Raw genomic sequence first — 12,116 nt, 5'->3', positions numbered from 1 at the left:
CTAATATGTTACCAGGATGAGATGATGCTCTAGATTCTATCAAATGATCAACACTAATAACTCTCGTGCCTCAGCTGCTTGAGGATAAAGTATATCTGCACTTTTATATATATATATATATATATACATACACACACACACACACACGTACATATGTATTTAGATATCTATATGTATATATATAATCACATAACTACTGCCATATATCAGTAGTAGTCTATGTGCGAAGCCTCTTCATGTTGCCCTCTTCATTATCAAACCGAGAAGGTAATTCACGACCTTTCTGGAGATGCGGTTACCAAATGTTTTGTGATTTTTAACCTGACTGTCACTGCTTCTTCAAATATCAAACGAAACACACACACCATCATTCTCATTTATTCTCTCATCCTTTCTTTTGAGCTCTTAAAACTGCTATGTGACATACAAATTTAAATTATTTCCAAAAAGTGCTAAAGGATTTAATAAAGATACTTAAGACTGATTGCAATACCTTGGGGACTGACTAAACCTGAATTGGAGACAATGGTTTTACCCTTTCATAACATTTAGTATTATGTGGTGGATATAAGAGATAATGGATTAAAAAAATATATTTCAAAGTATTACTCTTTGAATAACAGATGAAAACTTGTAGGGTTTTTTTTAATTATGAAATTTAGAATGACTTCTTTGGAAATGTTATTTCTTTAGAAAAAAATAAAAGAGGCGGACTGCTATTTATGATGGATCTGAATGCTCATAAACCTTTATGAAAGATGGATGGAAGGAAGGAAGGAAGGAAAAAAAATATAGGAGGTTAAAGTCTGACAAACCACTGATCTTTAAAGCTTGTGATAAGGTATGGGATCACTGCTAATCCATTACAATTTTATATCCTTTTATGCAAACAAGTGACTGATCTTGGCACACACAGTGGCAGAAAAAGACAGAGTAATAAGGGCAGCACAAAGTATGTGGGGCAAGATACATTTTAAACTATTTAATAGGCAAAAATATTCTGGCTTATACCAATCAAAGGCCAACAGAATTCATTGCACAACTTCACCAACAATAACCAGTATAAATTAAGGCAATACTTCAGTGTATTCAAGACTAAAAACAGATAACAAAATCTTCTTGTTTTCTTTTTAATGGAATTTGAGAACAAAATTTGTTGATCTCAAACAAAGACAATACTCACATTTCAAGTGGTTTTTAATTAAGTGCTTAAAATAAGATGATTTAACTTAATATTCAGGAGTTGTATTTCATATACCTCTGATCAAAATAATCCTGAAATTTCTCCATCTCAATAATGATAATAATGACAACAAGCCTTTTTAAATGAACTTTGTCACAAGAAGGTAAACAGGAAGCACCTCTCTCCAGCTGTCCTCACCTGTTGCAGAATTGCTCCCAGGGAGTTCTTGTCTTTTTGATTGACACCATCTTTCTGGAGTCTAGCAAGTAGCTCCGGTTTCTTGTAGGCCTTCAGGGCCAGTAAGTGAATCACCCTGTCCCTATATGGCCTCTGAGAGACACTGCTGCTGCTGTGTGCCTTTCGAATTGTATTTGCAGGGTTCATGGGGGTTGACCTTTTCCTCTCAGGAACTGTATCTGAAACAGCTTGAGGTGCTTTCCGAATTTGCACTCTTTTCCCTAAAGTCCAGTGGAAATGACATTGTTACACATTTGTGGGTTACAATATGAGCATCTCAGTTTCCATAATTCTGATTTAGTTACCTCTTCATTTCTAGAGGAAACAATAATAATAAAGGCCACTTTATTTCAATCTTTACTTTAAGAAGGCATGTAAACAGAAAGCATTTTAAATGCCTAAAATTTGAATTAGAAATTATTTTAATAAAATTATTTCTTGGAAATATGAATTATACATGTATTTTGGTCATTTCGCTACACAAAGATAAGAACTATTGACATAAACTGTAACAACAGACTTGATAACTTATACCTTAAATAAATATATGCCATTTCTGAAAAGCAACCTATAATACAGTAATCGTGATGAAATATAAGAAATACCTGTCAGATCTCTCTAAGAAGACAGTCTTGGCTGAGCTTGGGCATAACCTTAGTAATTTCATAGGTTCAAAAGCCACAAGGGGGATGGAGGTTAAAATCATGAGGCATCCACTAGTGATAATCTTTTTTTTTTTTTAATCTTTAAACAGGCCATGACAAATTTTAGGACTCATAAAAGAAAACTAACCAACCAACCAACCAATCTCAGAGGGCACAAACAAATCTATCTTCTGCAGTGCTGAGACTATACATGTGAGTTATAGAAATGGAAAATGGTACAAAGGAGGCCTTCACACCATTCTTGCATGGGCCAGTGCTGTTCATGTGGTTAACCCATCTGCTGTTTAGACTAAACACTGCCACTGGGCAAGTTGCTACTTCTAGAACATGTGTGGGCTGAGGGGAATGGGGTATTGTGTGTATGTGTGAAGCTATCCAGACATGCCTGGTCACTGACAATTCCAGTAACCATTCCTTGCTGAAGGGACAAAAAGTAGCATGAAACTGTATGAGACTCTCATTATTATGATTTTACAGGTAGTCTTTTAGCTTGTTTAGGACACACTAAGCCCCAACTCTACACCCTCTGGTTAAAGAAGGGGAAAAACTCGTAATAACATACAATGTGGACAACTGCATTAGGAACAAAATAACAACTAGGAGCTTTACTAAACAGTAATTCTGTCCATGCTGGGCTCCCCCAGTCTGGCCAGAGGGCCTATGTGTTTTGACTCCATCCTACCTCGAGTAAGGGAAAAAAGATGAATGCTCTCAAACTGAAACCTCTACTGGCTGGTACGTTTCTTTACTATCTGTACAAAACCAATTGCAAAAATCAAACTACTACACAACAAAGGAACTCAGCATTAAGGGGACACTACCTAATGACAAGAAAAACTATTAAGTTATAATTAGAGTTGTAGAGATAGATTTAGATTGGGTTTCTGTATTTTTCTTAAATTAGAGACAACTGGATCAATGTCAGGTGGGAAAAAAACTAATACACTAATTATGTGGGGACACTGTGCCTAAAGTTGCATACATGTTATCTCATTAGTTCTCACAATAACATGAAAAGACAGGCATTGTCCCCATTTCACAGATGAGAAAATTGAGGCTTTTAGTGGGATATGCTCAAAGGGTAAACTGTTCACTTAGCATTTGGGAGGTTCTGTGATTTAATACCTAATTTTCCTGCCTGTAAGTCTTTGCAGAAAAGGTTTTATGAACAAATGCCTAATGTTTACTGTTGCTTTGTGTTAGGCTATAACTTCCATGAGGGCAGGGCAGTGGGTGCTTGGTCAGTATTCAATGACTAAGTGAATGACAGCAAGAGAACAAGTAAGCAGAGGAGCAGGAATCAACACAGTACATATTTCCCCACATTGCCAGGCTGCCAGAGTGTTAACACACATTGAAATTTAAAATGCAAACCTTTTAACCCACCATTTACCAGTTGCAACAGTGTTAACAAATATTAGTGTTCCTTGAAATTTTAATAGAAAAAAATTTTTTTAAAATAGAGGCAAGGTCACAAGTTGAAAAAATGCTGTAAGTTCCACACTCCCTCCCTCTTAACAAGTCTTAACAAAAAGAAATAATTTAACTCTTTTCTAAACCAAGCTAACTAGGGAGCCCTTCTGTCTCTCTAGGAAGGGAGATGGGCAGAGAATGTTTGTTAGCTAAGCTACAAACACTAGGACTGGTCATTTAGGATGATTTCAAACTGGCAAGGCAAATAAAAATAAAAAGAGAAAGTGACAGTACTGCCACTGTGTTTCAGGTGCCCTACCTCCTCAGTACCTCTGATTCACCTCCGATCCTCGTCTTAGGAGGTCTCCAAGGTCTCTTGGGTTTATCTCCATGCTTCTCAAAAGCACGTACGGAGGAGACAAATAAAGGACACTAATTTTGCCCTTAAAAGGGATGTTCATATGATGTTTGGCAAGAAATTAAAAGTCTGACCAGGAGAAGACAGAACTGGAGTCTTACTTGGGGCCCAGTGCTAGATTGTCACCTCTCCATGAATCCCCTACCCACCAAACAACTCACTTTGCCCTTTACCTCATTTTTCTTTTAGACAGCCAGTTATGGGGTAACACACATCTCATTCAAATGCTTCAAAGAACAATTTAGCTACTCTGGACACTGAATTGTACTCAAAATTATCACTTGTTTGCTACCTCCCCATCCTATCCCGTTTGTGCCTGTTCAACAAAGAAGGAGTCCTCTGGTTTAAGGAAAGAGGCTACAGATGAAGAAAACATAAGCGATAAAGGTATTTACAGAATTGAGATGCTAACAGAAAAAGTAAAGCTATAAAATGTCAGGTTTAAAGTGGGCAGAAGAAAGGATTTATTTTTTATATTTGCCTCAGAAAAAGCCATTTTAATAAAACCTGAGGGAGAACCTAATTCTCTCCCCAGACCCAACTGCTAATCAATTCCCTGGGCTCTTTATATAAACAGCATCAGTGGTTCCGATAGGGTTGGGTAGTCTGGGACTACAACTAAATCGTTATTTCATAACAACGAGTCCAAATCTAGATTCTCTATTTAATATGAGATGGTGAAAGTATTTATCCCTGTCTAACGGCTCTGAGTAAACAATCTGAAAGGAAGGTGTTAACATCCATCACAGAGAGAGAAGGTACTGTAGTCATTTTCTGCTGTTGTTTTTCCATTCTGTGGAACCTGATCAGAAGCCTGGGCAACACAGACTCAGGCTTTAAAAACATCTGCAGACTCATGACAATGACATGATCTGTCATGGTTAAATACATAATCCACTGCAAGGGAAATCTCTACCACTTGGCATTTGTGACTACTTTTTCAAAAAGTTTACTACCAAAATATATATACTGAACATTCACAAAATGTTAGTACTGTAAAGGACCTTAGATGTTGTCTAGTTCAATACCCCCCTTTTTTCTAATATTTGAGAAAAGCAAGATGTTAAATGATTTGTCTGGCATCAAAAATAAGGAGGTTTGTTCACAAAGAGTAGAAAATAAAACTATAATAAGGAGGGTGGTCTGGAAGGTGGAAAAATTAGAAACAGAATCCTAAAAATTAGACTGGTTATTTTATATAACTAAATAAATATTACTACATATAAAAATACATAATTTAGTAAATATCCATAATTTAGGTACAAGTCAGTGAGCAGACTTAAAATATCAGTGAACTAGAAGCAGTGGTAATTAGTGATTTTTTTTAAACAAAGGAGAGGGATTATAATAATACAATATTGTTTACCACTGATATAAATGTCATGACTAGATATAAAAATATTACTTAAGATAATAATGTTTTCTAGGTTAAAGCCTTTCCTGCTCCTCTCTAGGCAAATAGGTTTTGGTTTCTTCTGCCCCCAAGAGGGTTGCAGAAACTCACATTCCTGGGTGATTAGGCCAGGCGACCCCTAGGAACACAGTCTTCACTGCCTCAAACTGGGCTTCTGCCCTAGTCTAGGTGTTAGCTGGCATCACGGTACCACCATGCCACAGTGGGATCAGCATTTTTCTCACTGGTTCTCCACCCAGGCTGACAGTGTTGAAAACAACCTTGTCCTGCAGTTACCTCTAACCTGGCATAGGTGAACTTTTGGTGTCACTTTATGTGATATAGTCAATTATGAATTAAAGGGGTATATCTTATTATCTTAAAAAAAGCACAGAACTTGTTAATACGGTCATACTCATACAATTTGCTATTTGCTGATACTAACAATTTGGCATATAAAATACAGAGAGAATCATAATATTCTTCATAGGGTGATTACGAGATTCCTTGTGCACAGCAAGAACTCAATAAATGTTGGGTTTTATTAGTATTGAAGGGTGATTGACATTTTAAAGAACTGAATGAGTCAGACACTTTTGAGACACTGAAAGAGGCAGGAAGAAACAAACTGAGCTGCCTGGAAGGAAAACAATATGTGGGAAAGGGCTGACAATGAATAAGGTTAAAAGAAAAAGATAAAAACATGACATAACAAAGTACAGTAAAAAAATTAAAATAGACAACAAAAAAGCCAATCAAGATACTTGAATCCATTGCTTCCCTGTATTCAGAATTGATCAGACTTTTAAGAGTAGTGTGCCTAGTTTTGAACTTTAAGGTAAAGAATTGGAGAGAGTCCAGAGGAGAGCAATAAAATAATTAAAGGGTTGGGATACAGGCCATATTAAGAAAAGATTAAAGGAGCCGGGATTATTTGACCTAGAGAATAAAAGGCTGAGGAGGTTAATGACAAGATTTATGACCAGAGAAGAACACTGTGCTGTGATGGTGAGTGGCTAGGACACTGAGGACAAAGCAAACAGGAAAAGGCCTACAGAGTGCCCAGATTGGCAGCGATCACTGCAGGGCTCTGCGGTGAAGAGAAGGGTATAGAGAGGGTGGTCAGCTCTTCTTAGCAGAGGGGAGGTATAATATGGTTCACATGTGAACTCTGATAACCTCAAATTTCTTGTGGTCACCTCCAAAATGTATGTAAATTATTTGTAGTACCTTTAAGAAACCTTGCGAGGTCTAAAATTCCCAGTACCTTTAGTAAGTATATGGACTGTGGGATTTGGGGTGTTGAAGTCTGTTGCATAAGCTATAAACAAACTGTACCTGACTCTTTGAAAACAAAAACACATGAGCACAGATGACACCCAAGGACCATTCAATGGAAAAGTGCAGGCATCATCACTGATTTTCTAGCTTTGGAATAAATCAAGGGGAGGTTTTTTTTTCAGCTAGTTATATCGGGAAGGGAAAACATTGTTTTGATGGTTTCAGTCTTCTATTCCTTTGTCAACACACCAATTTACCTCACTGTTTATAAAATGGTGGTACTGGGCAGAGTAAAACATTTTCCAAGCAATAGGGGCAGATCACTCATAGTTTGTACTTAAATGTAAGTGTGGTAGATCTTGTGTGTTTTAAAAACAATTTGAGATTTAGCCTACTAACACAGAGTTAATTATGTTACTTTTAAGGATAAAGGAGAAAGAAAGGAGGTTGGAAGTTGCTACCTCACTGAGCAGGAAAGAGAAGGTGAAAAATCTCATTGCTAGTAACTTACTGAGCAGGGAACTAAGCCCCATGAGTACAGGTATCTGGGGAGGGGAGAATTGTTGTTAAACCAAACTAAATGTATCTAAGCTAAGCACCAAGCCCCAGGAGAATTGGCTTTGTTCCAAAGAAGTACTGATTAAAGACACTAGCGGAGCTTCTCAAAGCTGAATGTACTGTAGCTGGATCAGCAATTGGAAAATACAGAAGTAGAATGAAGCCAAACCTTGGAAAGATGCTAGTTACGGGATTGGTTCTTCAAGAGACTTTTTGTGAGCATTTAAGTTTCTAAATTAATATGCTTTCATCATTTACTATAGAGTTACTTGTGTTATTAAATTGACCAAGGACTCAAAGAGCTCATCCTCACTCTTAATAATTCTATTACTGTTAACAGTCACCATGAATTGACTCCTTAGAGTTGTTAGGATCACTGCTCATAAAGGAGAGACTCATCTTGCAAGTCTGGTCTTACCTCCCTTCAATCTGATAGACACTTGAGTGAGCTGATGATGGGGGTTGGGTAGGCTCTTAATTAAAGGATAGATGAGGATGAGGGTCACAGCTGAGGAACCAAAGAGACATCACTCTAATGCTCTGCTGTAATGCTTTGCTATAAGCACGTTTTATATTTTTGTAATGAAAAATCCTTGTTGTACAAAGATGCTCTGAAAATGTGTGCAAAACCTACAATAATGAGATTATCAACCAATAAATTCTAATAGATTTTACTATAAAAATAGCCCTACAAAAAGGCAAAACAAGAACCATAGTATCCATCATTGAAGTTACATCACCTAGTGACAAAGAAAACACAACGGTACCATGATTGCAACTTCACACAGTAATATGACCAAACCCCAGTACTATAAAATAATAGTAAGTAGCCAATGGAAGATTCAGGATGTAGGAAAGCATAAAACTTTAAAATATGCTCTTCAATTTACCAGCAGTGTGAAGAGAACAAATAACTTTGTTTTCCTCACCATGTTATCCAAAATGTTCTAAAAACTAGTTCCTGTGTTTTCATTAAGTTAATATTATTGGTATTTACCTACAGCGATCTTGAATTACTCCAATCAATCATCAAGAGGAAGAAAGGTATCTATACAAACCTACATATGGTCCACCGGGTTTGATAACTTTTGTGCTTCGGTTGCGGGATTCCTCCTCTGCCTGGGTCATTCTTTCTCGTGTCATCTGATACGAGTCGTTTGTTGCACACACTGTAATTTTATCTTGTATAAATCCCAGGCAATTGAGCTGGGAGGCTCCAGAGCTGTCAAGTAAGTCAGTGGCTTTGTTAGAGATGACCCTTATTTTGTAGATAGAATAAAGGCAAACAAGAATTATATAATCCTAAAATCAGCAGCCCAAATAAATTTGCAATCCTAAAACAACTAATATTAATTTTTAAATGCAAATGTTATTTAAAATATTTAAGCTCTTCTTTTTCATATCACCTTTTTTATATAATGGATGAAATGAGCTTTCAGAGACCAAATCCATAAAATTTTGAAAAAGAAAAAAAAATCACTATTTGGAAAGACACCAGAGTTCCAATGGGCATTGTAGTTCTTTTATTTAACTGTCAACTATTTTAAAGGATTATCTAACACTGATATGAGAAAAGTTTAAAAAGTTTACTTTTAGTGAAATCACAGTATACACGCTTTGGACTGACTAGGTGAAATGGACTCTACACATTCTTTTTTATTCTTAATAAGGTATTTTAAGGCTAAAATATTGACAAACATTAAATAATTTATTTTACTTTAGTAATAGGCCAAAAAGTTGCTAAAAATCACAAAATTCGTATTTACTTTGTTAAATCTCTATATAAGATGACCTATTTATAGCAAATGTTGAAGAAAACACGGGGCAAATAATTTCTGTAGTAATTTTTTTAAGGCTGGACATGGTGGCTCATGCCTGTAATCCCAATACTTTGGGAGGCCATGGCAGGTGAATTGCTTGAGTTCAGGAGTTTGAGACCAGCCTGGGCAACATGGAGAAACACTGTCTCTACAAAAATACAAAAATTAGCTGGGCATGGTGGTGTGTGCCTGAAGTTACAGTTATTCAGGAGACTGAAGTGGGAGGGTCTTTTGAGCCCAGACGGTGAAGGTTGCAGTGAACTGAGATGGTGCCACTGCACTCCAGCCTGGGCAACAGAATGAGACCTATCTAAAAAAAAAAATAAATAAATAAATAAATAAATAAGAAAATTTTATTGAAATAATCTTGAATATTAACATGGACCTAGAAGATGGCTCTGTTTCAAAGTAACATGATAATATTAGGGGGATCATGGTCATGGTCGTAGTCATAACTGGTATTTGACAAAGAAATTGCTATGGCCTGAAAGCAAAGTGGAATATAAAAGTAATGAAAGTGACACTATAGCTCTGATCATCTATTTCCAAACTTAATTAGAAGTAACTGTTATAATACAAAAAAATAAGGGTAGATTTTATAAATTGCTAATAACTGTCTTTATAAATGCTATTAAACAAAACAAAACAGTTAATCTCATAAACATTTCTTGAGCAGGGACGGCATGCCTAGCAATGTGTGAGGCAAGAGGCTGTGACAAGAACTAAGACAGTTGTAGTCTCTCCAAGGAGCTGTCTAATGGGTGACAAGGATGGCAAACTGGAAATCACAACACAGTGTGACAAATGCCAGGGCGCAGAGGACTCCCAGAAAGGTAATCTCACCTGGACTTCCTTGAGGAAGTGATGCCTGAGGTGATCTAGAAAGATGACTGGGCAAGGGAGAAGAAGAATAAAAGCATCTGGGAGGATAACTAACCTGTGCAGGCTCAGGAAGAGCACAAAGGTTTCCAAATTGTCCAAAGAAAGTTGGGAAGGACAGTTAGAGCTGAGGCTGAAGAGGGAATGAGAAATACACCACACAGGGCTCTGAGGGTCATGTTACGTGTTCTGTAACCAAAGGATAACAAGAGGCTGAAATCAGGGTAGAGAAAATAACTCATTTGTATTGTAGAAAGCTCAATCTGGATGGAGGATAGATTGAAAGGAAGAAGGACACCAGAAGGAAAGTAGAGACCAGTTGCGATGCTACTGAAGGATACCAGGCAAGAAGTGATGGCGTGAACCAGAGTAGGGCAGTGAGGATGTAGAATAGTACATAGATTCTAGAGATAGTAAGGAGGTGGAACTGACAAAACTTGACCAGTAGTTAGCCATAGTAGGAGAGAGGTGGGGGAAAGAAGTTAAAGATCATGCCCAGGTTACAAGGTATATGGAGCTGACACTTACTGAGACACTGAACACAAGATGAAGGGCAGGTTGGGAGATAGGACTGGGACAAAGAAAATAAGTTGTGTTGGAGATGGTGACTTTGAAGGAATAAGGAGAGAAGGGGTCCCAGGAGGGAACCAACTGAGAAGAACACCAGTATTTAAACAAAAGGAAGAAAAGAAGACCACATGAGACTCAAAAGCCACAGCTATGGAGGCAGGAAGGAAACCAGAAGAGTACTGTGTAATGTAAGCCACTGAACAGGTGGTTAACAGTGCAAGACTGGTAACAAGTCCAGAATCATAAGGAACCAATAATGCATCCACTGGATTTCGGGGGCAGGGAGATCACAGCTCGCTTGGGGAAGCAGTTTCAGTGGAATGGTGGGCACTGAAACCAGACTTTGGGTTGAGAAGTGAGTGTAAGAGAGGTTGTTTCTGTTTTCTCTTTTCTTTTTTAAATAAGATAGAATTGAGCATGTTTGCATGCCAAAAGAAAAAAAAAAACACTGAGAGAGACATGCTGAGAGAGAGGAATGTAATCCTCAGAGGAAGTGGGAGAGACGGGGGAAGAGTAGGAGAAAACTGACTGCAACAGAGTTAAGGTCTGGTGGCAGAAAGTTTGTATTTCAACACCTCTTCCTATTTTTTATTTTGTTTTATTTTTTTAAGGTGGAATCTCATTCTTTGTTGTCCAGGCTGCAGTGCAGTGGCGCAACCTCAGCTCACTGCAATTTCCACCTCGTGGGTTCAAGTGATTCTTCTGTCTCAGCCTCCCCAGTAGCTGAGAGTACAAGCACCTGCCACAACGCCAGGCTAATTTTTTATTTTTAGTAGAGACGGGGTTTCACCATGCTGGCCAGTCTGGTCTTCAATTCCTGACCTTCGGTGATCTGCTGCCTTGGCCTCCCAGAGTGGTGGGATTTATAGGTGTGAGCCACCGCACCTGGCCTCTTATTATTTACTATTTACTAAGTAATTTACATAGTGAGAATAAGCTGAATGTAGTGCCACTCATGCAAAGTCAAGAAACAGATCTTTACACAAAACAAAATGGAGCTGAACTCTGTAGGCAAGAAGGTACTCTCTAGAATTCTTCACTCGTCCCTTCTGAACTGACTTACCTGAAAGTTTTAAATATTTTGGACAAATGTATATAAATGTTCCTTTAGTCTTGCTCTAGCCTAGCTCACCATTTCCTATGCTTAAATGTGCATTATTATACGCTATAGGCCCCAGACTAGATATTTTTCACTAAGCCTGAGAATGGGTAGATTTAAGGAACTTTTGAAAGGCAATTTTGACTACGAGATTGATTTCATTTTATATATGGGAAAAGTGAGAATCAAGGAAGTTTAAAAATATAGATAAGACTAGGTAATTTGTGTTGCTGAACATTTATTTACTGAGCATCTGTTTTTTCCCGCTTTCTCTCCAAGTTGAGTCAATGAGCATGTATTTTAAGCTCAGTCAGCACTCTGAAATTAGAAAAAGAGCATAAGAAAGTCTCTGCCCTTGAAGAGCATGCACTGTGGTCAGAGAGACAAGATCCGTAAGGAAAATGGAAATTAAATTGAATAGAAAAGGTGGAGCCATATTATGAACAGGTCAGCTTGCCAGGCTAAGTGAAAGCCTGAGAACAAAAGCCAGTGCTTTTGTCTTCCTAGTGGCAAACTTAAATTTATACCCTTACCACCTTATTGTAGAAAACACCTTGGATTATACAGAGCGAATACATTTGCCCCAATATTCTCACAATA

General features: G+C 37.6%; 2 protein-coding genes across 7 annotated transcripts in view; one reads left to right on the top strand and one right to left on the bottom strand.

Moving 5' to 3' along the window:
• Positions 1-12,116, bottom strand: part of ELL2 (elongation factor for RNA polymerase II 2) — a 76,378-nt gene that overhangs the window by 21,374 nt on the left and 42,888 nt on the right. The window contains exons 4-5 of one of the 2 annotated variants that reach the window (XM_078365150.1): positions 8,207-8,406; positions 1,382-1,641 (exon numbers count right to left, since the gene is read on the bottom strand). In XM_078365150.1, coding sequence (XP_078221276.1) covers positions 1,382-1,641; positions 8,207-8,406 — 460 coding nt within the window. The remainder of the gene's footprint in view (positions 1-1,381; positions 1,642-8,206; positions 8,407-12,116) is intronic. The other variant, XM_017969777.4, reaches the window with a different exon arrangement.
• Positions 1-12,116, top strand: part of LOC128931346 (uncharacterized) — an 87,240-nt gene that overhangs the window by 42,949 nt on the left and 32,175 nt on the right. For 2 of the 5 annotated variants that reach the window (XR_013532219.1, XM_054252112.2), the window contains one exon: positions 8,152-8,219. The exons of 2 other annotated variants lie outside the window; for them this stretch is intronic. Coding sequence is in view for 1 of the 3 variants with exons in the window: in XM_054252112.2 (XP_054108087.1) it covers positions 8,152-8,160 (9 nt within the window). In the remaining 2 variants the exon portion in view is untranslated. Of the gene's footprint in view, positions 1-8,151; positions 9,320-12,116 lie in introns of those variants that run through there. One more of the 5 variants, XR_013532220.1, reaches the window with a different exon arrangement.

Source organism: Callithrix jacchus, chromosome 2 (genome assembly GCF_049354715.1).
Source record: "Callithrix jacchus isolate 240 chromosome 2, calJac240_pri, whole genome shotgun sequence".
Taxonomy (NCBI): domain Eukaryota; kingdom Metazoa; phylum Chordata; class Mammalia; order Primates; family Cebidae; genus Callithrix; species Callithrix jacchus.
The sequence above is the reverse complement of the archived record's forward strand: the minus strand, read 5'-3'. Positions and strand labels throughout refer to the sequence as shown.